The 26,891-nt window shown below is 40.1% G+C and overlaps 1 protein-coding gene across 1 annotated transcript in view; it reads right to left on the bottom strand.

Annotated features, from left to right (window-relative positions):
- The window catches only part of WDR73 (WD repeat domain 73), a 74,559-nt gene extending 47,963 nt beyond the window's left edge, over positions 1-26,596 (bottom strand). Inside the window, exons 1-5 of the mRNA XM_085623351.1 lie at positions 26,468-26,596; positions 24,107-24,174; positions 13,966-14,054; positions 10,643-10,731; positions 7,215-7,282 (exon numbers count right to left, since the gene is read on the bottom strand). Coding sequence (XP_085479477.1) covers positions 7,215-7,282; positions 10,643-10,731; positions 13,966-14,054; positions 24,107-24,174; positions 26,468-26,529 — 376 coding nt within the window. The 5' untranslated portion in view covers positions 26,530-26,596. The remainder of the gene's footprint in view (positions 1-7,214; positions 7,283-10,642; positions 10,732-13,965; positions 14,055-24,106; positions 24,175-26,467) is intronic.
- Between the last annotated feature and the right edge of the window lie 295 nt (positions 26,597-26,891).

Below are 26,891 nucleotides of genomic sequence, written 5' to 3'. Positions count from 1 at the left end.
GATGAATGAGCCACGTGTTCTGTAAGTGATATATCCTGCGACTTGCAAATGCTATTGTCCAGGGAGCAGAAATCCCGCCCTCGTGGAAGGGCGCTGAAATTGTCCCTGTATTTAAAAAAGGAGACAAAACAATCCCAAGTAACTACAGACCAATCAGTTTGATTGATTCGGTCCAAAAGATCGTAGGCCGCATGCTTCTTTACTTAATCCAAACTTGGATGGATGACTACGACATCTTAAGTCCAATCCAGGCAGGGTTCCGCTCCCGGACGAGTACAATTGACCAAGTCTTCCGTTTTGTTAACCTATACTGGAAGACGGTGGTCTTGGGGAAGGGCGCCCTCTATGCGGTCTTTGTGGACTTAAAAGCTGCATTTGACCTGGTCCCAAGAAGCAATCTTTGGCAGGTCCTGAAGGAATTGGGAATTGCACCCGAACTTCTCACCGTGATTATCCGCTTACATGAGGGCAACGCTGCCAGGGTGCGCTGGGGTGGTCCGGGCGAGGTGACTGTCGACTTCCCGGTTGACAGGGGAGTGAGACAGGGGTGCGTTTTGGCGCCAACCCTGTTCTCGCTCTTCGTCAACGGGGTGGCCGGCTGGCTCTCCCGGACCCCCACTGATGCGCCGATTTTGGCAGGAGTGCGTATCCCTATCCTCATGTTCGCGGATGACACGCTGATAATCTCTAAGACCCCTAGCGGTCTGCAGAAGGCTGTTGGGCTTTTTGAAGAATTTTGCATTGAGAGGGGCCTGGAGGTAAACACGGGGAAGACAAAGTTCATGTCCTTTAATGGATCAAAAACCTTTAGAGGGAAAATATACATGAACAACCTTCCCTTGGAGGAAGTGTCATCATTTACATATCTAGGGATAACTTTGCAAAAAGATATGCGATGGGGTTGTCAATTAGATCGTGCTGGCTTACAACATAAACAAAAAGCAGGGGCACTTCTGGCTAGATTCAAAACTTCACTTACCAGACCAATCTCTCCAACTCTAGAAATTTATGGAACTATGGTCCTGGGCTCATGCCTATATGGGGCTGAGCTCTGGGGCTTTAGCAACCTGAATAACCTGAAAGTTCTAGAAAACGCTTTTTTGCGTAAAGTCACAAACCTTCCTTCAAGTACACCACTACGGCCGCTATTATTGGACTTGGGCAAGAAACCTCTGGAGCACCTGGCGAGGTTACGCCCAATACTATACTGGCGTCGTCTCTGGTGCACTGACAAACTAACCCATTATAGGAGTGGCTTTATGGATATTATAGAATCTGACAGGTCCCAAAAAATACCATGGCTGCTAGGAATAAAATCTACTCTGGGAAGTCTAGGCCTGATGGATCTCTGGAAAAACCCAGCAAACTCTGTATTCCCATCTAAAGAAAACTTGAAAAATGTGTATTGGGAATGGGTATATAAGTTGGAATATACCCAAGGCCTTTCTGCCCATTTAACAGCCCGTTTTCTTGATTTAAAAGTTCTTCCCCATTTAGAGGACTATTGGGACATGATTGAAAAAACCTCCGATCGTAAGCTATATTTCCAGTTACGGGTGGGCACATTACCCACAGCCGATTTCATCTCTAGATGGGAGAAGCAAGGCAGCAAAAATGATAAGTGCTACAGATGTACTGATTTTTGCGAAAATGTCGGACATGTCTTATTTTTTTGTCCTATGTATGTGGTACCCCGTAAAAGATGGATACAACCAATGTGTAAGCTTCTGGGTACCAGAAGATATGCCATAGCTCTTCGCATTTTGTGCACCGATCCTACTCCCCCAATATGTATAGCAGTGGCCAAATTCTTAGGGTGGGCCTGGAGTATAAGATCAAAAGCTCTGAGGCTTTCGGCCAGCTCCTTGCTTCTGAGCTAGCATTGATTTTGCAAATACACCATGGTGAAATATCTTGAAGCTGAGAGCTGGAGAGTTGGGGCGTGATTCTAACGTCTAGCTACCCTCTGTATATAACAATTCATCATGTTTATCTTTTTAATTTTCATTTTTAACTCAAGCTCGTCGGCTATCTACAAATTTAATTGTAATTTTAACTTTTTAGGTAATTTATGTGTATTTATATGTAATGTTTGTAAATGTGCTTTTATGACTTAATTGCCGAATAAAGCTAATTGAATTGATATATTGTTTTGATGTACTATACACATTTGCAGTCACTACTCTACCCACACTTAAATCACTATCACCCCACCCTATATTCCCCTTCCATCCCCACCTAGCGATATCATTGTATATAATATGTGATCAATATCAATAACAGATCAATGCTCAGCGTGAATTAAACACAATGAGCAGTATATATTTTGTGTCTCAGTCTTGAATTTATATTTATGTTGTGATTTTGAGATTGTATTATCGCTTTCTGGGACCTCTGTTCCTATGTACTGTCCTATACCCAGGACCCAGATACTAATTTGGGGTTTACTCTTCTTAGGTAACTAGGCAACAGCTGCAGAGCAGTCCCCAGGTAGAGCCAGTCATCCTGTTGTGTCAGAGAGATCCCTGACAAGCAAGGAGTGGGAGGACATTTATTACAGGGCCCCGCCATACCACTTGCAACATGGCTCTTACTGAAACACTCACTAAAGTAACAACATAATGGTATTTAACTCCAGAACGCCTGCACAGGATCAACCCAAATGTGAGTGCGACCTGCTGAAGAGGGTGCGACTTTGGGAGTTAGCTGGTGCACTTACTTTGGGCCTGCCCATATATCCATATATAAGCCTAGTGGTCAGAAATGCTTGATGATATTGACCTACATCAAGACACACAGCTCCCTAGATTATCACCCTTTCCCTCACTAATCCAGGGGCATCTTTCAGAGAGCTGTGGGGCCCGTATAGATCTCTTCTCACGCAAGAATTTCGAGAAATGAACTGCCTCAAATATCTCCGATCCTATGATTATCAGAACCAGCCCCAACCACCGACAGTAACAATGTCTCACGAACGAACAGAAGACTTGCACATTATTACATGACCAGTTTGAGTAATTTGGGGGAGGAGGAGGGAGGAATCGGGGAATGTTTGGTCTGATACTTTTAAATTTGTACACCAAGATTTACAGTATCATACAATTGCATTACCTGTATTACCCAACTCTGATCAGCGCTGTATTTTCTGGTGTTAAAGATTAAAAAGATTTAAACAATTAAGGACTAGTTTCCGAAGCACATCGCTGGCAAGCGCACTCTTTAATATTTTTGATTTCACGTTGTGGCCAGACTTTAGTGAAGAGATTAGAGGTTTTGGCGATCGAGAATTTGAGGAGCTGTTTATGTACTACAAAAAGATACTTCATGATGAAATTCAGTCTGCCCCTGGAGAGTTGCTAGATTTTAAACTGTACATCTTTCATTGGGTGACACACAAGCCAGTGTCCACCTTCACTCAGCTACTGAAAAAACCTCCCACAAGTTAAACATGTCCTTCCAATTTTAGAAATCATACTTTCCATCAGTTCAACAATATGTGAATGTGGGATTAGAAGCAAGAACCGATTCAAAAATAAGCTTTGTACCTGCCTCAAAAGTGACACACTGTCTGCTTTAATGCAAATCCAAGTAAATGGACTGGAGGTAGACACTTTTGATCCAACCCCAGCAGTTTTGCAATAGCCGTCAAAATACCCAGGACAGAGACATATTATGGGTCACAAACCTCACTGAGTCTGAAGTTGGCAACTAGTTTATTGCTATAACCTCTTTGCTCAAATTAGCACCATTTTCCTCAACAAGCAACTCCCTGTGGCTCTGTGTTATTTTACCATCCACTATTTGGCATTTGATTTCTTGATACGAGGCAGTGTATCTCTCTTCTCTCAGCAGCTACTTAAGACTGACCAGAGGATGTTAAAATACATGCTGCCAGTCATTTACCACTACAGAAATATAAACAAAAACATTCATTTGGCAGTGCAAACCGATTAAAACATGAGCTGCATCCTGAATCAAAGCTAATATATCAGCATTAACGCAAATACAAGTGGATAGTGCGCAAGTTGATACTTTCATCCAACTCAAGCAGTCTTGCTTTAGCTAAAAGCAAACCCAGGGCAAAGACACATTACTGGAGACAACATTCCAGGTTCAATATGGAAAACTGTCCTTATTAGAAATAACAATGACTTGTTCTGGCTATAGTAGTCTCTTGCCTCAGTCTGCATCTGAAGGTTGACACTTCTAATTCACACCGGACTCCTGTGTTGGCTACCTAATAACCTAGATCAATGACTTAGACAAAGTATTCCAAGACAAAAAGGATTCCAAAGACAGGAAGTGTTGACTCTGTAGAACACAACCTCTATTTCTATGTTTAGCCCAGAGCATCAGCATCTTCACTAACAACTAAGTGCCTGGTATGTTCAGAGATGTTATTTCAGTGACATGTACAGTTTATGGTTTATTTTAATATGTTAGTATCCTCGAAAACTTCCACCATGATAAACACATCTCAGAGAGGTACTTAAGTTGCAAATTGAAATGTGTTGTTTGCTATCATTTGGTGGGCCAAAGTTTTCTTGGGTTGTTAAGCGGCTAATGTTTTGAAGACCAGTTTGTGGGTCAAGTATATTGATGTTAGGTCGAGTAGATAATTCTGGGCACTAGAACCGCAAGTCTAGTAATATTTTTTAAAGATGTTTTTAAGGCCTGAAATGTGATGAAATATTTTATTTAATTTACAAAAAAAATCTAAATCAGAAGGTTAAAACTTTTCTAAATTCAATTGAGGCCACTCATCATCCATACTTTATTCTGTTTGATGCACTTACACTGCTCCCCTGAATCAATCTGAGGATACCAACTTAATTTTTAGTCTACTATTTCATATTTCTTCGTATTCACAAAAGGTTTTTAAATTTTCAATTGTACATTTTACTTCTTTATTTATATACACTTTACACTTATAGACTTTATTACTGTTAATATATTTAATTTTCTAAGCAGTTGCAGACCCTCGGAGTAGGCTTTGCGGACTCCCAGGGGTCACAGGCGACACAGACAATCACTCTGTGAAGCTAATACATCGATAGATTACATGAACAACAATCATCGTATCTGGTCCCTACTGAGAACATCACAATGTTTTTTTCCTGTAATCATCAATGCATGTGAGAATCCCTGTAACTATGATTTCCTGTTTATTTATTAATCCGCAGGAATAATGTTAAAACCCTAACTATCAGATACGAGGTGATGGAGTGCTGCTAGTTGGATACTTACACTCAGCATATTGCAAGTATCATTTCACACAGACAGTAGTGCACAGCTCTAAAGTTGGATCCACGAACCTCAATACATGCTGGAACCTTCTGACTCACATTGAGGAGTAGAGTACTGTGGACCCAAAAGTTTTAAACTACGCATCAGATATTTCAGCTGCTATTACTACAAGAGTTGGACATGGTTTTAACTTTCCTTACTAATCCTTTGACCTGGTGTTCTGGGCACCGCAGGCAGGGAACGCAAACCTGTAACTAGAATCATGTTGATAACCAGCATTGCCCAGATAAATGCAACAAGAAGTGGCAAACCTTAAAAATGATTTCCTTACAATTTGGCCTGTCACTTTTTACCACAGAACCAGTGATGACAATAGAGTGCCTCAACCAATTCCAGTTACATAAGGGTTCCTTTACTGGAAAGGTGCCCTGCAACCCCAGGTAAAGATGTTCTCTGAAGCCTGGCTCCGCACAAGAAGTGTCAATGAAACCTTATCCGCTCCGCGACCCATTTAGCTTCTGCATGGGCCTTTAAAAGAATGCTCATTGCGTCTTTATTGTAAATCCTTACAATAGTTCCTTTTGTCACCTTAATACAGGTTCACAACATTTGAGCTAACCATCACCAGTTCTGAACGTTGTTGAGAACACCCGATTGGTGCCACTGCATCCTTTCACTTTTAATGTTGTTCACTTGTCCACATGAAAATCCGTATTGGGAAAACTGTGGTAAAGAGAATGCAAGATACCAGAAACCATGGTCACTGTGCCACTGGATTCAAGCTAGCCTGGCTGATGAGGGGTGATACCCCAAAACCGGTCCCAGGATGCTTGTTTCCAGTCCAGGGAGAACCTTAGCTGTTCAGACTTGACTGTTCCCATGGGGAGCACAGTCATGACTGATTTGCACATGGCTGGGTCCAAACTGGGTTGGTATGGTGAGCAAAAAAACCCAATGGATTTAACCCCGATCTGTGACTGGGGGTGAATGTTTAGCAATGTTCAGCATTCCGTCCATTTTTTTGTGTTGCGAAAATCTTAAAAGAAAACAGACAAGACAGACATCTTTTCACTTCAAAACTGAAGTCCTAAATTGAATAGCGTCTGCTACTTTCATTCCTGAAAAAGACAGACTCATAAATGAGAATCAATCATGAATCAATGCAGAAATATAATTTGAGCAACACAAATCAAGAATACATGTCTGGGTCACTGGCTGGCTCCATCTCCTCTCCAATCATGAGTCTGAAATAACCATTGGATTTAAAAGGAGGCATTCTATCCTTGTCTTGAGCAGGCTTAAGACACAGCAGCTAATACTGTCTCTTTTAACATTGTTCCATTTAAAAGTAAATGGTTGCCTGAAAGGAGGTTATTCACTACTTCATCACATTTAAGTGTCAAAAAGACCTAGATTGCCAGTCTACACATGAATCAGCCCCACAAAGTTTACCAACTATCTAGAAAGATGTAGCATTTACACAGTTCACAAAACTACTGTTGTGGCCTCGAGGCAAAGGACTGCTTATCTACTGGAACTAAGCAGTGCCGTGTGGACCGGTGACAAACTAAAATGGAAGGATCTTAATTTTACATTCAAAGGAATCAAGATTAGATGTTCTTTACACCTCCAATCAACAGCTGTCCCCACATTGAGGATCTAAGAACACCAGTCACATTTCACCACAGAAAACATGTTATAGGGAACTTGCTGCACCCATTTAATAAAAATAATAATAAAGTTACTGGGATTTAAGGGGTTTGCTGCAGATACTTCGGAACAATGACCTGGATGTAGTTTAACATGTTAAATAAAATCGTGAAGTGGACTGCCTCCTCTCCCTTCAGTAACAAAAGAAATGCAGCCATAGTAGAATTTTGTTTGGAGGCAACAAAGACATATGATGTAGTTCTGGGAACTATGAGAGAAGTGTGCAGAGAGAGGTTATCAAAATGAGCAGTACTTACCACTATCATCTGCTGCTATCTGCCAGACTTGCAAGGACCTACTGGCAGGTCCGCTTGTTAGCAGCAAACTATAAAAACATAAAAAGAACATCAGAGTCAAATAATTTGTTTTATTTCCTCTTCTCATAGCTTTACATCTCTTCTTGACCTTTCTTCCTTTTGGTTTGTTTATCACCTGACTTTTTCGTTGTTTTCTGGTGCTTTTTATTCGATGGCTATGGTGTTTTGGTTTACATATTCTGGTACGCCTCTGATCCCAATTAAATGGTTGGTTTTTAATCCGGGGAAAAGAGACAGGATCGCAGAGAAGCATTCACAATCTTCAAAACCTGGATCCCAAACGTAAGCTTGCACACTTGTGATTATTGTGATGTTTAAAACAAAATGTATGTTGCTTTCCGAAGGATAATCTTGAAAGGCCGGGCACCAGCATTCATGACTATCAACAGAGAAGAAAGCTGTGACTTCTTGGTAGAGACGTTATCAGATTTAACTGACACCCTTTTGCCCTTTGACCTGAATTGGTCATATTATTCTTTTTCTTTCTATTCACAATGGTAAACGTGTAGGAAGGGGTCAATCTAATATCCTTTTGGGGAAATATGATCCCCTGCAGGATGAAACAATATTCACTTACAGTACCAGGCCATGCACAAAATCGTCAGACAGACATTGTTTTTTAAGAGGAGAAATATAACACTTTTCAAGGAAAGACAGGCATTATGCCACAATTAGTATCCCAGATCAGTTGGTGTGGGAGACATTTCTCTGACAACCCAGGTAGTCAGTGGACAATCTGAAGGGAGCATCTTTAGAAGAAGTGATTAGTAGACTCAGAAGTCAATCCAAGGAGTAAAGGTCATTTTGGTGCCTTTGGTATGGCTCTGGGACTTTCTCTGAGGACATCTGGAACGGGAAAAGACTGTTGCTGGGATTTTCCTTCTTAGGCATGGGACTCTGAATATTTAGCTACACTCTGGCAGTTGGCTTGCAAGAGACATTCAAAGTGAAGTAGGTGATCGAATGGCATGATGAGAAATGTAGGAGACCCACTAGTAAATTAATGAAGGAAAAATCCCAAAACAAGGAAATAGGATATAAAATCAAATATAAGTTGAGGGAGGAAAAATCAAAAATGAGAACAAAAGAAAATAATAGTCATTCCAAAGAACCGATGCAGATAAACAATGGACAAAAAACGAAAAGCAAAGAAGAAGCATTAAAAATAAAGAAGGAGGGGAAATAAAGAATAAATCATGAACAAGCATTTACAATGCAATGGTCTCGGCATTGTTAAAGTTAGAGCTATTGGCATTGCTCATGACATTATTTTTGTTTATGTTTTTGTTTTTAAAACAGTTAAAGAAACGGCATTGTTATTTACAATGTCAATAGCTTAATCTCTCTCAAATGCGAGACCTATTGTATTTGCACACACAGACAGAGCCACCCACACAAAGCCACCCACACACAGAGCAACCCACAGAGCCACCTACACAGAGCTATTCACATAGAGCAACCCACACACAAATAGAGCCACCCACACAGAGCCACCTACACACACACAGTTACCACACACAGACAGAGTAAGATTTGTTCAAAATGAAACTGTTTTTTTAACAGTAGATGAAGCAAAACCCTACACACTACTAATACTTGCTCCAAAGATTATATATTTACCACTGTATTATATTTTAGTGAATATCCACAAAATTGGGCACTGTCCCTTTTCTCACATATAATATACAGTGCAATGTGATTAACAAACTTATAGTTAGCTTTTGAAATGTTTCTAAATACTCGCAATCTTGCACTAACGTACCAGAGACACAATATCAATAAGTTATTGTCCAGGATAACACAATTTGGCCAGATAAGGTAGATGGGATTAAAAAGGCTGTCCCTGATTTCACAGTTTCCAACAAGTCCACAGGATCACAACTGGAACGACACTACTTCTGATGGCAAGACAAGGCACTGCCCTCGTGACGGCAATGGTCACTGTGACATGTGCACACCCAGTTTTAGAAAACACTCTCCATGTCCAGCATATTTTAGAACAGTGGTGCAGCAGATAGCACGGGTGGCAAGGCGCACGGATCACGAAAACATTAAACTAATTTGGACTACCCAGTGCAATTATTTTGATGCCTGATCGGAATTTTTCACCATTGAAAAAGCACGGATCCAAAGAGGGCGAGTGGGTCTGGATCCGGGGTCCAGATGCGGGCGCCTGGAGAGCTAGTCTGAAGTGAATCCGGGAATGACTCGGGGACAGGAGCCAGAGGTGTTTACGTCATGCGCACAGAAGTAGAGCACGGGTGGCACGCGGATGCGGATTGCGTCACAGGAGCTGCTGAGGGGAGGAGTCAGGTGAGTGGAAGAGTCCGCTCGCTAGCCCCCACCTACAGTGAACAAGTCATGGTGTCTTCGGGTACGGTCTGTGCGCTCGCGTTACACAAGCCTGGCATTTCCTGACAAGCTGGCATGGCGTGGGGTAAGCAGCTATCTCAGTCAGAGACTCATGCATGTCCTGCAGCCAATGAACTGGCCATGTTGTCCACCAGCCAATACCTGGAGACCATACCAAAACAAGCGGTTTGAAACTCACTCTACCTCTTGCAATGTCGACTTGAGCGCGTGTATACGCCGCCCCCCCAAGAAATATTCTCAAAATGCACAGCGCAGACACCGACAGCGGCATAGCTGACACCGACCCCAGGACCCCGCAGGAGCTCGCAGACTTTGTAACCATCTTTCTCCGAGGTCAAGCAGAAATGCCTCGGAGAAACGCAGCGTCATTTTCGGATTCGGGCCGTGTTTTTCTTTCTCTCCTCTTCCCATTGGCTGGAATATTTACATTCCAGAGGAGAGAAAGAAACTAAAAAACACGCCCCCGAATACGAAAAAGACGGAGCTTAAATGGATAGACGCCCCTCTCCTTGAATGGCTGGCCTCCGTTTAGGAAGCCAGCCAATGGAGAAGAGGGCGGGTTCAAGCCCCACTACTGAAAAACGTTAAATCTCGCCAAGCGAGACTGCGCAAGCGCAGCCTTCGCTAGCCAAGACCTAAAAAGGGCATAGGGGAAAATACAACCAAGAAAGGAAGTAAGATATACTGGGAGATCTGAAGAAAGAAAGGGGAAGCATATTAGGGGGTAGTGCACCCACATGGAAAAGGTTAAGGTACAGAAAATAATTATAAGCAGTGGAGAAAATGATGAAGGGTGAGTGATAACAGAGATAGAAAGCACAGAAACTATCATTAGAAACAAGTGAGAGCCAAATAATTAAGGGAGTTTTGGGAGAATACAATTGAAAAGCACTGATAGCAAAACCACAATGTTTTTCATCTGCAATGCAAAATATGTTTGCAGATAAAAATATTCAAAGAGACACTGAACACCATGTGCATTAACTGGTACCCACCTGGTGTTTGGTACATGTTTTAGGCTCCATACTGGCTGATCTGACAAACACCCATGCTGCACCTTGAAATCTCGTTCTGGGCACAAACCCTATAACAAATGTTAAATAAACATATTCTAAACCTCTCTTATGAAGGGGTACATGACATAAAAAGGAAAATAAACTACACGTTCAGAGCAGCAGATTATATGATCCTTGTGTAGAAAATTTAAAAAATATTCATAGGGAATGTACAAACATGTAGAAGAAACAAAGGAAAAGGGGGCAACCAAATGCATGAAAAATGAGCGCCAGAGGCCTTATAGAGTGTTGGTGTGCTCTATCAAATTTTAAACTGAAACAAACTGAAAACAAACAATGGAATAGAACTAAAAATGTAATGTGGAAAATATCAGGAAAATAAAAAACTGAGAAACACAGGAAAATATAAAAACAAATTGGTGAAATGCTAAGAAATACCACCTCAAATGCCTAAAAAAAATAAAAACAATCAGGTAGCAAAAGCAGAAGCAAACCGCTGTAGATTCACATGCTGTGATTACTTCAACTGTTGGCCCAGTTAAATCCAATTACCTATTAGTAAAAACGTAAACAGGGCAGAGTACTTTTTATTTGCACGATTTCACATATTCATACATTACTTTATGTGTTGGCCCAGTTATGGCCAATTCCCCATTCCCCAAGGGCAAAGCGGGACAAGTCTTTTTTATTTGTACCATTTCACATACTCATAAATGACTTTATGTGTTGCCCTAGTTATGTCCAATTCTTTAGTAGTAAAAGGGCATAGAGAGCACAGTCCTGTTTATTTGCGCATAAATATTCTTGGAATCTTTCCATTTTAGATGTTTTGGGGACTATACACTCAGGCAATTATGAGTTCTACTTTACGTATTTATGAATCCCTGGAATGTTATTACAGGAGTATTACTGATAGGTACACAGATTTATTTCAGGCCCTGCCTGGATACGATTGTGGTTTTGCATTATGGCTGTAGTATGGTTTTTGACTGAGTCTGGGGTACTAGGACCGAATAATTAAGGGACCCTTGAACTAACATAATTGAAACAAAAGTTACTTTATCTCTTTGACTCAGTGAAAGTCAACATAAACTTGTTCACTTTTCAAATCTATGGTTGGAGGAATAAATATTATAGTTACAAAATTTCAGCATGGTTAAAAAAAGAAATTGCTTGACAAACTCCTATAATTTTCACACAACAAACCCTTACCAAACTTAGAACCACAGCAGCAAGAACAAGATCTAGTTAACAATATTACAACAGCAAATTCATTAGGGCCTTATTAGGATGTTGGGCGGACCGCCAACGATAAGCCGTTGGTGGTAGTCTGCCCAACAGCTGGGGTATTGGTCCAACTGGCGAATTATGATGCCGGCGGTCGGAGCGATTTGGGCAGGGGATAAAGACTTCTGCACCAAACAGGCTCAAGGAGCCCATCGAGGCGGTGGTCGGAGTCTAATCCCTACAATGGAAGCAGTGCCCGCAGAGGCACCGCAGTAGGGATTAGGATCTCAGTTTCTGACAACTTTTTTATAGCGATATGACCGCTATTAAGAGGCTGTCGGAAAGTGACTTTGGTGGCCCCTAGCATGGCCCTCGTCACCCATGGGCCTCTGCTATGTGTCCAGGGGGTCACATGTGGTGCCCCCCCAAACATCTAGGCACCACATGGTGCCTGGCACACGATGCATGGGTGTTTGTAAACATGGATTTTCCACAATTTTAAACTGCATGTTTCCGATTGCTTTCACGGTGGTCTGACAGTATTATGGTGGGTGGAGCCACTGACTGCATGTCGGGCGGTATACATCCTGCAGCAATGGTGGTCAGATGCTCGTCAGACTGCCATCGTAATGCGAGCCTTTAGTTTTTTCTCCAGTAGGTTTGTTCACTCTGCAGGCTTTATTTCACAGTATCTTAATATTTTAAAGTAATAAGGAGTATTGCAAGGGGTGCAACCAACAGGACTGTATGCATCATTAAAAGCATTCAGAGCTAGTGCAAACCTTTAATGTCCAATTTTTTTGTATTTCTTTAAAACTGTCTTTCCTTAAAATTAGTTTTACACGAGTTGGTTTCCTCCAATGCGGTTTCTCAGTTTTCATTTTTCCATTCATTCACATACATCATGTGCATACACGTGACTGATTGCAAAGTTGTACAGCAGAATACTATGCTATGGAGCAAATTGAAGTAGGTTTTTTATTCATTTTTCATAAAGTTAGAACACAATTCATTGTGTGACATGCAAGTGGTACTTCAATCTGACTTGCTTTCCTAGACCGCACTCTAGGAGTGAACCGTGACTGTTTGCCTTTACACCCCTCAGATTCGAAGTATAAGGCGGATGCCTGGGTCCTGATGTTTGAAGCATTACTGGTAATACTCTTCCCAAAGACTGCCCAAATATCCCAGTCTTCTTTAGGGATAGGAGACCTAGCCAGACATTTGAACCAGTTTCTTAATCTTTAACCTTGCTTCTGCAAACTGGAGGTCTTAGCTTTCAAGTGGAGGTCTTAGCTTTCAAGGGAAATGATTCTGACCTTAAAGCATATACAACAGAAAGTCCATTAGAGCTGTATCTCACAATAAATAATAATTTTTCACCAAAGATAATATCAAACAACTCGATTTGTACCATCCCCACTAAAATTCAGACCCGTTCTATTTATCAGCACGTTTAATTGGCTGAGAACATCTCTTGCGGTAAACTCAATGTAAAGTGCACTTTATTCAAATCCATTTGAAAACAAGGTTTTAATCACGGTCATAAGGTAGCCTCCCATTAAATACATGTGAGCAGCTTCAAATCCAGCATAATGTCTAATCCATACTCCCAAATAGAAGATGGAAAATTCCCGGGTTTGGACGGCTAGGATGCTGATGTGCCATCACAGTTTAGGATGCCTGTCTTTGGAACTCCTTGGGCCCTCTCCTGCAAACCCTTTCCAGATTCTAAGAAACCTTCACTCCTCTGTTAACTCCTGCCTCTGCTTCTCTCTTAACCTTCCAATATTTGTTTACCAATGTTGCCACCTTTGCATACTTACATTCTTTATGTCTGCTTGTCCCACTACATTCAAGGCCTCCATTTCCCATGGAGTTCAAACCTTTCTACTTATAAAAGGAGAAGCAGTGGAGAACACAAGAGAAAAATGTTTTTTTTTTGAGTGGGTATTACAATTGTGAAGGGGACAAGCACATACCTTGCACTAAACTGTGTAACACTATTGACACTGAGTGGGACTAAACATCATCTCTTCCAATCTCTCAACAATACACCGCCATGATGTTTTTACCTGGTTCTCTTTTGCATACAGTTTCTGAGGTAACTGGAGCTCAAGAATTTCTATGCGTTTCCCAATTTCATATCCTGCAACGCAGACAGCTTGCAAAAGAAAGAGAGATTTATGATATTAAATACTTTTACAGTTTGTAATGGTGCCAGATTAAAACCAAACGCAGGCCAGATGTCAGGAAAAATGCACAGACCATAAAAGGAGTTGGCAACTAATATGTAGCTGCTAGTTTTCTAGGCCGATTAGAAATGGTTTACTTTGTCTTCTGCAGGGACGTGGTTTCATGCTTTCACTAATATTAGTATGTCTAAGGTAGTTTAAAAGCTTGAGCACCCAAGGATTCAAAGATAACAAGCACATTAGAAAAGGATCTGGGCGGAATGATCCATTGGTTCCTTCAAAATCAGTCAAGAAACCAAGACTTGGACAGCATAATGTTCACTGGGACTAACAAGTTTGTCCTTTTCTTGTCTCTTGTTAATACGGTCCATTCATAGCCCAAAGATTTGCTCTTTTTACTAAATACCAATTTTGGGATGATTTTTCCAGGCCATTTAGAAATTATTTTAAAATTTTAATCATATGATTTGGCCAGTTGTCTGATGAATTATGCTCGGAAACAAACAAATACAAATAATGCTCAAGAACCCCATTCTGCATCCACAGAAATCCAAAGAAAATGTTTCAACAGTTACTGACCTTCCTTTCAGATCAAATACTCTACAATTCATTGTCAATTCTTTTAGCACATTTAGAGATATTAAACTCTAGCCACCTTCCAGTCTTAAAGTCATCCAAACACAAGGCACTGTCAATGTGATTGTCACATAGTACTACTGATAGGTTCCCTGTTCCGTCATTCTTCGACTGATTAAATGTAACATTTCTCAGAAACAGATCGCCAGGCGAGGGATTAAAGAACTACATGGATGACAAACTGCTCTACACGATTCTGTCGAATTAGGATTCCGACCAGTTTTCACTGCATGTGACATCAAGGATGGATTAATGAACAGATGTTATTCCTTAAAAGTACAGAATCCCTCATACATGATGACTGCATTATTTTCATGGTGTTTGAAGCATGTTTGCATAATTCTTCGGGATCCAATTTTCCATTCAGTCAAACACAAGTTGCCGTCCCCTTTTAATAGGGTGTAATCAGGTTTATGTAAAATCTGCTAAGCAGCTAAAAGCAGCGCCCTCAAGCTATCTTGGGCACCATTTTTAAGAATGTGATTTATTGCTGTGATCCGGTTGCATATCTGCTACCACCGGAGTGCCTCAAGCTATGGAGGCTCGAAAGTAAATGTACGGGGTGGTAGTAGATTTGTTAACCAGATCACTGCAATCAACCACATTGGCACTGAGATCACGTACATATCACTCTGAGCAGGAAGTAGGCTATGAATGCACATATGTACGTATATTATGCTTGGGGTACTAACGCACCAACACTAGGGAATGTGTGTCTGTTTGGAGTTGCCGTTTCTCAGCCTTATTCATAGTCGTTTTGGAATGATCAAATGACAGTTAAACAGAAAACCCATGCCAAAAAAAATGGGCTTTGTTTTTTTCTTTTTTACATATATAAACAGTCCTTGACGCCTGGGTATCATGTTAATTGTTGCATGCTTACACCCGCAACAAATTCTCCTGGAGTCTGACACGTCTGAAGTGAATTTTCTAATGATATGCACAAATGGTTGATATATACAAAAAAAGCCAGCTTCACTTTGGCTTTCAATGTACCCCCTTCGATAGACAAGCCTGTGAGCAGATCTAATAGTATATAACAGATAATCAGATTTTCTGGTTCTCACCAGATTGGAAGTATGACCTTTGATCTTGTTTTCTGTTTGTGTATGTGATTTATGTGTCATGTTCTTTCTTGTGTATACCCCACTCTCGATATGTTCAGAGTGTGACTCCAAACGGTACCATCCACTGCCTGACCAGCCTACCGGTATCTCCTAAAGTCTAGGGTAAGGTGTAGGATCTACATATACTTACTTTAGCTATATTAAGTATTCAATTGACTTTATTTGGAAGGTTTTCCATCCATAAAAGTAACATACAAATCACAGTCAACGTTTCATTCTGTTTAAAACACACTAGATGTTGTTAAGAAGTTAAAAATGCAAAGAACATCCATTAAAATAAGATTAAGATCCATGTGCCTTCAAAGTATGTCACAAAGTCTACAGGAATGAAAGTTTCATTTTACAGATAATTAAAATAAAAATATATACATAGTTCAACATCATTTATCAAAGTAGTAAAGTGCTACGTGCCCTAACTGCATACTTTAAAAAAGTACCTACATGTAGGCATGTTTCATGGTCAGACAGAAGTTTAACACGTGAAAACATAGCTCTACACTGTCTGAAGTAACTATATTCCTTTTTTTTTTTTTTAATGGAAGAATAACCTTGTATATAATTCATAAAATTTGCAAAAGCAAAAAATGTAACATAGTTTGACCTGACTTCTTGTCACACCGACGGGGTATCGTAGCAAGGTTTGGTTGGTACCCAAGTGGGAAGCGCAACAAATATTTTACAGTGTCGGCACGAAATCTAAAAACCAAGGAGCGCGCCCATCTCCTGCAAGGTTGATCTAAATAAACAGGAAGTGGCATCGAGTCACATAAGGGCAAATAGGCAGCGATGTGTGATTTACCTTCCATATTTTTAGCCGATTTTCCTGTGCTAATTCATAAAAGACAGTGGCTACTTCCTTTTTATTAATAGTAGAGCATAGATCTTTCTCTATAAACGCCTTCTGCATACCAATCTTCCCAATTCCGAATTGATATATGTCACCCATGGAATTCGGAGGCTGTTATCGCAGGAGAGGAAGTCATTTATTATATCTCTTGTGAGTGCGGCCTTCTCATTGGTCCATATCAATACCCAAAATAATAAGGGCCTCATTCTAATAAAATAATTTATATACATTAGGTTAAGCTCATTATGGCAAATAATGTTAGGAGATGAGATTGGTACTCCAAGGAGTCGCCTAGAAAACCTGTTTTTTTCATTTTGTATAGTTTCACAGTTCACAACCCACCTAATTTTAGAACCATAAGTGGCAGTAGGAACACATTGAAATTCATAAATTTGCATCATAGCTTTCAATTTTCTGCCACCACAGGGTTGGGAAAACAGTGATCCAATTGCCTTTGAAAATTTTGTTCTAAGATATGCAATATTTTGAGACCATGCCCCCGAGGCAGAGAACATGACACCCAGATAAGGAAAGGTCTTTACACTGGTGAGGGAATGTTCACCTATTTGTATGCTAGGCAATTGAATACAGTGTGAGCCCCACATGCCATAATGTGTAATTTAGTCAAATTTGTTCTAAGATCAAGGGTGGTCATAAAATCTGTAAACGCAGATTCTAAAAGGCGCAATGCATTTGGGGTTCGGGGCATTAACACAGCATAGTCCAAATATAAAAGTGTGGTTAGAGGGCTCCTCTTAACAAAAGGGACGTCGCTAGTTATCCGAGCGAACGTCGAGTAGAGAACGTTAATGTACAATATAAATAAAAGTGGAGCCAGCACACACACCCTTGTCGGACACCTCTACCAATCTCAATATCTTTACTTATTGTCCCATTGTCACTTAGTCTCACTTTTGCTCTTATATCCATGTGAAGATATGCGAGAAAGTGGACATGGGGTAGATCCATGCCATAAATTAAGTAATAGATTCACTATAAATATCTATTGAGTAATGTTTTTGATGTTCTGAGTCACATATTAAATGTTAATACACCTTTGCTTTGTGCATGCGGAGTTAGCTGTTCCTATTACCCAATTGGGGATTCACCACAGTATTTGACTTCAAGTGTAAGTCAATATTACCCCCCCCCCCCCCCATATTTTCATTACAGGAGATGCTCCTTTACAGTAAACCTGGTTGCATTGAACGCATGCACAGATTGTATAACCTGTGATTCCCCCTGCAATAGTTTGTCTTCAGAATCCACAAATTTAGAGGCCAGGTAGGATTCACCTGAGAATATGTTTTGTGGGTAGCACTCACGTCACTACTTAGGGTTCACTGAACTCTTAGGCCATTACTATAGGGATCCACTAGCCCTGAAGAATGCCCCAGAACTATTAGGCTAATTATCAAGGGCAGAAACATGTTGGCGAAATAAGAGACTGGCTTGAGTCATCGAACTCTATGATACCCGTCAACAAGAATTGTTTTTAATATACCTAGAGTTCCCACGAATAAAGGTGACAGCCGAGGAACTCAGAGGTATTTCTAGTTTGTCTGGATCCCGATCTTGTTCAGTAGATTTATGAAAGAACTCCTTCCTACCGTCAAGTCTTCTCGGAGGTCGAGTCTGCCTTGGTAGTACGATCTTACCGGGGTGGGGAGAAGATGCCGATGATGAAGCATGATACTAATATGTGTGCGAGGCATCCTCTTCCATTAAAGATGCCCTCCCAGTTTTAAACAGTCCCACACTGTACACGGTAGGAGTTTATTGACTAACTAGGGCCTCTATACCTTCTCTGTTCTCACTGGCACCCTACCTTTTTGTGATTTACGAGTTGTGTTTTGGAGGTATGTACGGGTGCCCCTCTCTTTTCTCCCCTTCTCTCTTTCATGGTATTGGATGTTACCAGACTGATATAGTATATGCTATATGATGTTTGCATGTAGTATTTTACGTACTTAAGGCCACTGTTGTTCAAATGATTTCTATTACATTGTTATTTCTAGCGCTTTTACCAACTTTTTACATTCATCTGGGAAAGGGTTTATGTAACTGATACAGGGTGCTATGTACTAACGTGGGATATGGTTGGTTTCTCAAAACTTGTTTAGTCTCTGGAGGCTGCTTTTTTTTCTTTGGGTGCATATCTATTGCGGCTTATTTGAAAATCTTTCATTGTTTCTGATCTCTCAAAACGAAGTTTCTTGACAATGTTCAAAGGCATTAATTAAATTTACCACAAACACATCTGACAATATGGTGGAAAAGTCCTAGATTATGTTCCATGTTGAGCTACCTGCAACTGTCTGGACCTTACGTGCCCAGGGATTGTTCAATTCCAATTTTAAGAAATAATATATTCCTTGGACGAACATTGGGAGACATTTGGCATGGAAAGGTTGCCTCTTTTTTAGGTTATTGAGTTATTTCAAATGGATTTCGGCCTTCGTAGTAATCATTTTAAAATAACATTTCAAACAAAATAGAATTTTAAAGTGGGTTTATATTTATTATTAGTATTTTTTTGTTTGTTTTTAAACGTGTTTCATTTTTGTTATTGCTCTCTACTGCCTTTCTTAATAAGTCACTTTTACTTCCTGTTAAATAGCATGGGCCATTGTGGTCTTCATGTCACCGCCTTCAATCAGACATACTGCCACACCATCTATACTAATTCCCGGCAAAGAATTACCAGACGATTCTGCATAAAGAGCACACATAGCAGGCCCCATTTCCAAATGACCACCAATGTGGCTAAGAAAAGAAACAAGCTAACTTACCTTTAAAGGAAAATGAAACAATTAAAATAAACAGACTGAGTGGTAAAGCAGCAGAGCTAGCCGATTAAGAACTGGAGAGTTGGAATGAACGCCTTTTGGCACTGCACATGAAGGACAGGCCCGAGAGCCGCCTACTACTTTATCCACCACATATATCAGTATTTATTAAAATACAAATATCGGTTTCTTCTTCCCTTTCAGTTCATGTTAAGAAAAACGTATTTTTCTATTTTAAGAAAGAACTCAAAAAATCCCTGGAATTAAAGGAGGTGAAAAAGGAACCACAGGACTTACCATTATACCTAACCGGAACCCAGTTTGTACACAGAATTAACAAACAATGGTACATTAAGATTCATTCATTCATTAGGGCGAGTATCCCAATACGACACATTCAACATCCAACTAAATCTGTGATCATATTTATGTATGTTTGCATTTTGGATGGTATTTCTATAGCACAAACCTAGCAAAAGAGCAGCAGAATGTAAACTATCTCAAGAAACATCTTTGGAAAACACAGTTAAGCTACAGAACAATTAACATTGTATTCATAATCACACAATGATACCCTCAAAAACATCTGGTGGAAGTAGTGAAGATGGCATGGTGCTTTGAGATGCATAAAATATACTCTTGAAACAGATACATCAACGATAAGGAGCAGCCCTTTAGAAGTGAAGCAAAAGCCATTCATTGTAATGGTGTTTCAATATCACCATTTTTGACAGCCAGCGTTTTGACCTAGGGAGCCTAAGTCAGTGGGTCTCACAGGACATAATAGCTATATGTCTAGAGACGTGTTAGAAGCACAAAAGTGGTCCCTATTAGTAAGAAATGAATCCACTGAAAATCATGATGGAGTGGGATTAAAGAATTCTATCCCAGAAAGGATTAACAGAGAAGTAATAGGGAATAGGCCAGACTGGAAGAGATGCAGAGAAAGACGATTTTACAATATGAGAGAAAACTAAACAGGGAAGTGGAGATGAGGAATGGGGGGGGGGGGGCAGACTACTGGGTAAGATATAGGGAGAAGATCAACGTTAAGAGGGTTACAAATCACAATACTGCGTGCCAAAATATTATCCTGCGACAAAATTCAGTGCAGGACATCGACTTCTACTCTATTGTCAAGGTAATTATAGAAGAGTAGATTTTAAATCAATATCTAATATATACACATAACATACAATAATTATAATAATATCATCCTGGTACATAGATACGGTGCATATCCTGTACTAGATATAACAATATCAAATAACTGGACATTGATCTAGAACAATGTTACGAGAAGATAACCATATTTCTTTCTGCCTTGGAAATATGATAAATGTGCATGCTTTGGATTTTGTGAGATCCTAAACCATGTTTTTTTAGTTCTCTGCAAGTTTACAACTCAAGTGTTTGTCTCTCTGCTTCATTTTCCTCTCTCCTTCGATCATTTTGTTCCCTAGCAATTAATGTTGTTCAACAAGTAAGATTGTCTTGAGTTCAAGCATCTAGTTATGAATTAGGTTTAACAAACTATTTGTCAAATGTACAATTCCTGAAATGCACAATCTCCCTTTCATGCTTCCAAGGTTGTTTGTTAAAGTTAAGAGCTATCACGCAAATGCTTACCGACAATTAATTTGTATTAAGTGAAATATAAATGATCATTTTGTTATTTCCAGAAATATAAAGCTGTCAAGCATGGGTTACATACAAAAATATATTTTTGTGTGGCTCTCTCTCTAAACTTTTCCTTTTTATAACCCTCTTTCCAGCCTATTGGTCTCACTCTGTCTGATAAGTAAAGGAATTTTAACGTCTGAAATCTACATACATAGCTACACTTTCATTTAATGTAGGTATCTTAGTGTTTAACGAATCGTGAATCCTATGAATACTTCAGGAAATCTACAACTTGTAGCAGATTTCCTTGACTATTGCATTTCTATCAGGCGAAAAATTCTGCACAAGTAAATAACATGCAAACTTTTTTCCCTATATAACTTATACTTACTTGCCTGTGGACAAACCTCTTCTGATTCTTCAAAGTTTTCACTCCACTTTTCCTGGAAAGGAGCATAACCATTCCTTTGACATGGAACAAACCTGAGTTTGTTTGAAGGGTGTGAAATTACTTGGACAATAACTCCCAATAAAAGCAGAGGATACCCATCAGACTGCCACCCTCTGGAATGTCCACAATCCAGCCCCCACTCTTAACTTCCACTTCCACCAGAATGGCAGATTTATCACATTTGGAAGTTCACTTTTACAAGTGTAAAAGCATGCCAACCCTGAATTTGGGTATCAAATTGTAGATTTTACTTTTGTAACTTACTGAGGATCCTCTTTCTCTTCCCAGACACCCTCAGTGTCTTCTCTCTTACCTCGTTTATGTATGTATGAGACATCAGTATAGTCCAAACTTAGCCAAAAGGCAGTGAAGTTCCTCTTATTGTCCTATTTCCTATCTTTATCTACTTCCAAGTGATTGTGGTTCCTTTTTTCCGCTAATATCCATTTACTGTGATGTCACCTTATATCTTTAGGCAACTATTCCATCCTACAACTCCCTTGGCTGATTTAAGGTTTCTCACTGAAGCATATTTGCCAGCAGCAAATTGGGCATGGCACTCCCTCTTTTTTTAACCATAACATTACTACTGCTTACCTTTGATTAGATTCCGCATTCCTATGATATCCCTCTCTTAAAACCAATTCACTACAAAAATTTGATTTAAACCTATTTTACAAATGTTTGCAAGGGATGACTGAATTTCAATGCAGCAACACCTACAGTGTTGCTCACGTTAGGTCCTTGCTAGAAATTGCTGAAACTGTCAATGATCCCCACCGTTACCTAAATACAACCCCTATACTGCTTTCTTAAGCTGTACTACTGACACACTTCCTGATGCTCAGTTATAATACAGTGAAACATCAACAAAACAGGCACAGCCGAGACACCTAAATCGTAATCAGATGCTTATCACCAGAAAGAAAAGAGAATTCAAAAGAACAACATTCTAGAGCCGTTATAGCAAATAACAAATGTGGAATTGGGACGGAGGCAAAAAAACAGATATAAAACATTATGAAAGTGACCATTTAATTACAAATAAGGTTAAACAGTGAGGATATAAAAATACATTAAAAAACTTTAGCGATGGAGGACATAACACACACTCAAATCTGCCCTTGAGTGACTGTTCTCCTTCCTCTTGAGATAAATCATTATAACAGGACAAACAGTAAGTAGAATAGAACTGTTTTCCATATTTGGAATCAGATTCCTAAGAAGGTAAATAATTCTTCATCTCCAAGTTAGGTAGGTTTTTCTGTGATTTTTCAGACATCAGGACACATTCAGCAGCACCTGCATGTTGCCTGCATTCCGAGCACCAACGTGCAGGCGAGGGGGCTTTTTTATTTTAGATTCCAGCTAAGTCCAAAACAAAGTCCAAGTTGAGGAGTCATCAGGCCGCCTTTAGATTGAGCATCCTGAATGGGAGCTATCTGGAACCTCACATCTAGCTGCAAATGTAATGGAGGGAAACAAAGGCTCACGGCTTGTTATCACTTCAAAAGTGTTTAAGAGAGGCATGCTTGTGACTTCGTTAAGTCCCTGTGTATAAAAGATATGCATGTATTGCAAGAATGTAAGGCGTGTTGAACCGTCCCAAAAGTTACACAAATAATTTAAATACCATTATTTTGTTTTTGATTTCTTTTATGATCCCAATCCAGGGTGTTGGAGCGCTTTACATGACACATACACATAATACATTGACAATAAATCATAAGTGTATAAATCATGGTACAGGATGTTTTACATAGGGCAGTAAGGGTTACAAGGTGTAGGAGTCACATGTCCTTCATAGCTTACTGTGCTATTTTAGAAGGATTACAATTTATGAACTGCAAATAACAAGACGAGCTTTAAGTTAAAATTCAGGTACCCATCCACATAAAAGAAAAATCTGTCAGCTGTGTGTCACATGATGTGCTTTGCAGGAGACCTATCAATCCTCCATGCTACTCCGATTCAAAACTAGTACTCAATAAAATACGGTAACCTTCAGAGTTATCTTACCATTATTATTATTCCCTGATATTTACTGGGCACACAAAGATCTATGCCGCAGGTGCCTTAACTCCATAAGATACTTTAAAATGCTACATTTCAACTAATTAACCACACACCAGATTTACTGCCAAGTTTCTCCTTGTTGCCAATTTCTTTATCGCAGAGCTTTAAAAAATAGACATATAAGTTGAGGCCCAGAATTTGCGTTGGGGTTGCGTACATTTTTTGACAACTCTGACGCTAAATATTATTGTTAAGTACTCTAATGCACTCAAATGTACTCATGGTAGGTCTGATGTCACTTTCTGTGCAGTCATGGGCTGCGATTCCACTTCCTGTGATGCCACTTGTGTTTTCACGCTCGTGAAGTCACGTGCCATGATGTTATGCACCATACTGCCTAACTAGGTTAGTCCCCCCCCACTTCTTTTTTTTGGACTTGCGCCCTGCACATAAGTGATTCTTTAAGTCATTTTCAGATTGTAAACTGTCTACATCTATAAAATTATTTCTAAACTTTCTCTTTTCTACTTACTTTTTTCTCCAGTCCATTCAATCACTCTGGTTGGATCCTGGAGTTCAAATGCATGGAGATCGTTATACCTAAAACAAAGAAGCAAATGATTAAAACCGGTAGCATACTTATACTAATGAAAATCCCATGGACGTATTCAAGTCTTATATGTGGATTGCTGGAAGACATTGGACTCCTGGACCTGGGTCTTCCCTGGAGGAGTTTTGTTTGGCAGTTATACGATATCCCCGACGCAGATGCTTAAAATTGTCCTTTTACCCTTGCACCATTGACATCCAGATCTACAATCAGATAATTTGGAGGACAGAACAATTATCTTGGGTGTATGCTGCAATAAGTATTCAGAAACATTAAAAGGGAGTGTTGCAAAACTACATCTAGAAAGAAGTTTGACTTATCCGGCAAAAGCTCAAATCCCATTCAAGCTTCCCATTTCCAATTTTCTTTCTTTCTTAAGACTATGAAGTCAGTAAACAAAACACCTGAGAAGGACTGGACTATAAAGACGAACAGTGAAATCACCAATAAAGACAATTTGTTCTTTCGTTTGAAAATCTTTTTCTTTTATAACTTTTAGACAGCATTGTTTCAAAACACCAGGTTCGACTCCATCAATAACTTTACGTGGGCAAACTGGACTAGCAAATCAACCACCGCCAGAATACCCAGAGCATAGCAGGCTACTATGTAGCTAGTGAAAAATGATCGTCCTCTCAAGCATTCAATCCAACACCTTTTTAGGTCTGGCTACTAACAGGTGAGCTGCTGGACCATCTCTAGCTACCAAGTCTTTTTTTAAAAAAATACATTATTTACAGAGAAAGTGTGGGCAATTGACAGCTTCAATCTGAAATTACCTTTCATTGTTGTTTTTATTTTGTTGCCATTGCTTGGATGAACTGTCCATAAAGGCAATAGCACCTGAACCTCTATACAAAGTTAAAGAAATAGAAACATGTTTTTCTAGAGGTCTAAAGTTGACATAGAAGAGTTCCAGTCACAGAAGCTGGTGGATTATGTTTAGGCCCAGTGTGTATAATTGTCAGCAGCCTCAGCTAAATTAAGAGTAGGCCTAAGGGATTAGCAGCTAACCCTCAAAGAACAAAAATCTTTGGTGTTGTGGGAATTCTTAATCAATTTTTCAAGGCCACAGGAGAAACAAAGAGAAGCCAATCCTGTGTCTTAAGACAGTGCAGGATTGTCTTGCTTAAGACATGACCTCTTTTACGTAAAGTCTAGCGACTGCAGACTATCGCATCTTGATTTGCCTAGTTTTACCTAGAATTAATCCACGATACCCACCATGATGTGATTAAGATTTAAAGGAGCCAGACATGTAACAATACTTATTCTGAAAGGTTTACATAGTCATAGGTTTCTATGCAATTACATTAAGTACAGAACACAAACAAAATTACTTCTTGCTCTTAGCCTTAAATACTACACAACTCAGTGGGCCCTATTTTATTTACCTTAGAGGAATGACATTTTGAGTAAATACTGAAAGGGTGTGAGAGCATGGCCAGCAGGCTACATTCAGATCCTTAAAGAAGTTGCGCTAAAATGAGGCACCTTTTGAGCAAGGCTCCTCGTGGAGCATCACCCCCCAAGCTCAAGGACAATGAATGTCTGTGGGATATGGAAGACAAACCCTAATCATGGTCTGCGGTTTTAAGTTTAAAGAACTCTAGACCAAGTGCATTAACCTGAACTATCATACTCTCTGGTGCGAATCTACCAACTACATGTCAGACAGGCCTTAACATCCGAATTGCTGAAGCTCTGTTAACAGCAGATGTAGCAAGCCAGCAGGTATGCTGGATGAGTGTTGTTATATTTATATTCTGGAATTCCACATAGAACCTAAAGACTCTTGTGGTCGAATTAGCCTTTTATCCTCACATTTATAAGCACCGGTTTAAAATATTGCAAAACAGAAGAATAAAACAAAAAAACACATAGAAACGTGCACGTATGGGTTGGGAAAAAGGAGGACTTTAATGGGGCGTGACAGTATTGATTTGACATTTTTTCGGTCTAGGAAATGTCCTCAGTACAACAACCCACTTCACCACATCCACTTGTTTCTGCAGTGTAATACAGCGCTAACTCGACCCGAGCACCAGTTACGTTACACAAGGACACATTCGTTTTTGATAGGCACGGGGAGATTAAGTGATTTGCCCAAAATCAAAGGCTGTTGAGCTGACGCCAAGAGTAGACTCAAACGTCGTCCCACAGCTCCAACGTCGACAGCTCAGGCTGTTACTTCCGCAAAGCCCAGCCCCCACCTCCACTTCCCCCCGCCCCCCCTAGCATCCCTTCTAGGAATGTTCCACACCGGGCGCCCTCATCACTCACAGCCGGATAGACTCCACGAGCCACTCTTCATACTCGTCCTCATCAGAGTTAGCAGTTGCCATCCCTCCAGCACAACACCTGTGCGTGGACACAGAAGAAGGACTATAGGACTGAACAGTCCGATAGCCCTCTGGCTTCTACTGCAGAAGCTACTCCATCTTTGACTACTGCTGAAACGCGTTCTAATAGCGCGGACATCTTGGAATCGCTTCCAAGAATCCTCACGATATACTTATGCTGTTATGCTCCCCCCAACATCTTCATTAATTAATACAGTTATTTTTGCATTATTGCGTATTTTAAAGAAAATTCTACCCGTGAGGAGGAGATACTGTATGAGAGAAGTCCGGGCCTGCGTAATGCACACAAAAGTACATATTCCACATACTGGATTTCTGTTTAGACTGCCAAAGAAAAAGTATTT

The sequence above is a fragment of the Triturus cristatus genome, chromosome 8 (genome assembly GCF_964204655.1).
Source record: "Triturus cristatus chromosome 8, aTriCri1.1, whole genome shotgun sequence".
NCBI classification, from domain to species: Eukaryota; Metazoa; Chordata; class Amphibia; order Caudata; family Salamandridae; genus Triturus; species Triturus cristatus.
This window is presented reverse-complemented; position numbering and strand designations above follow the sequence as displayed.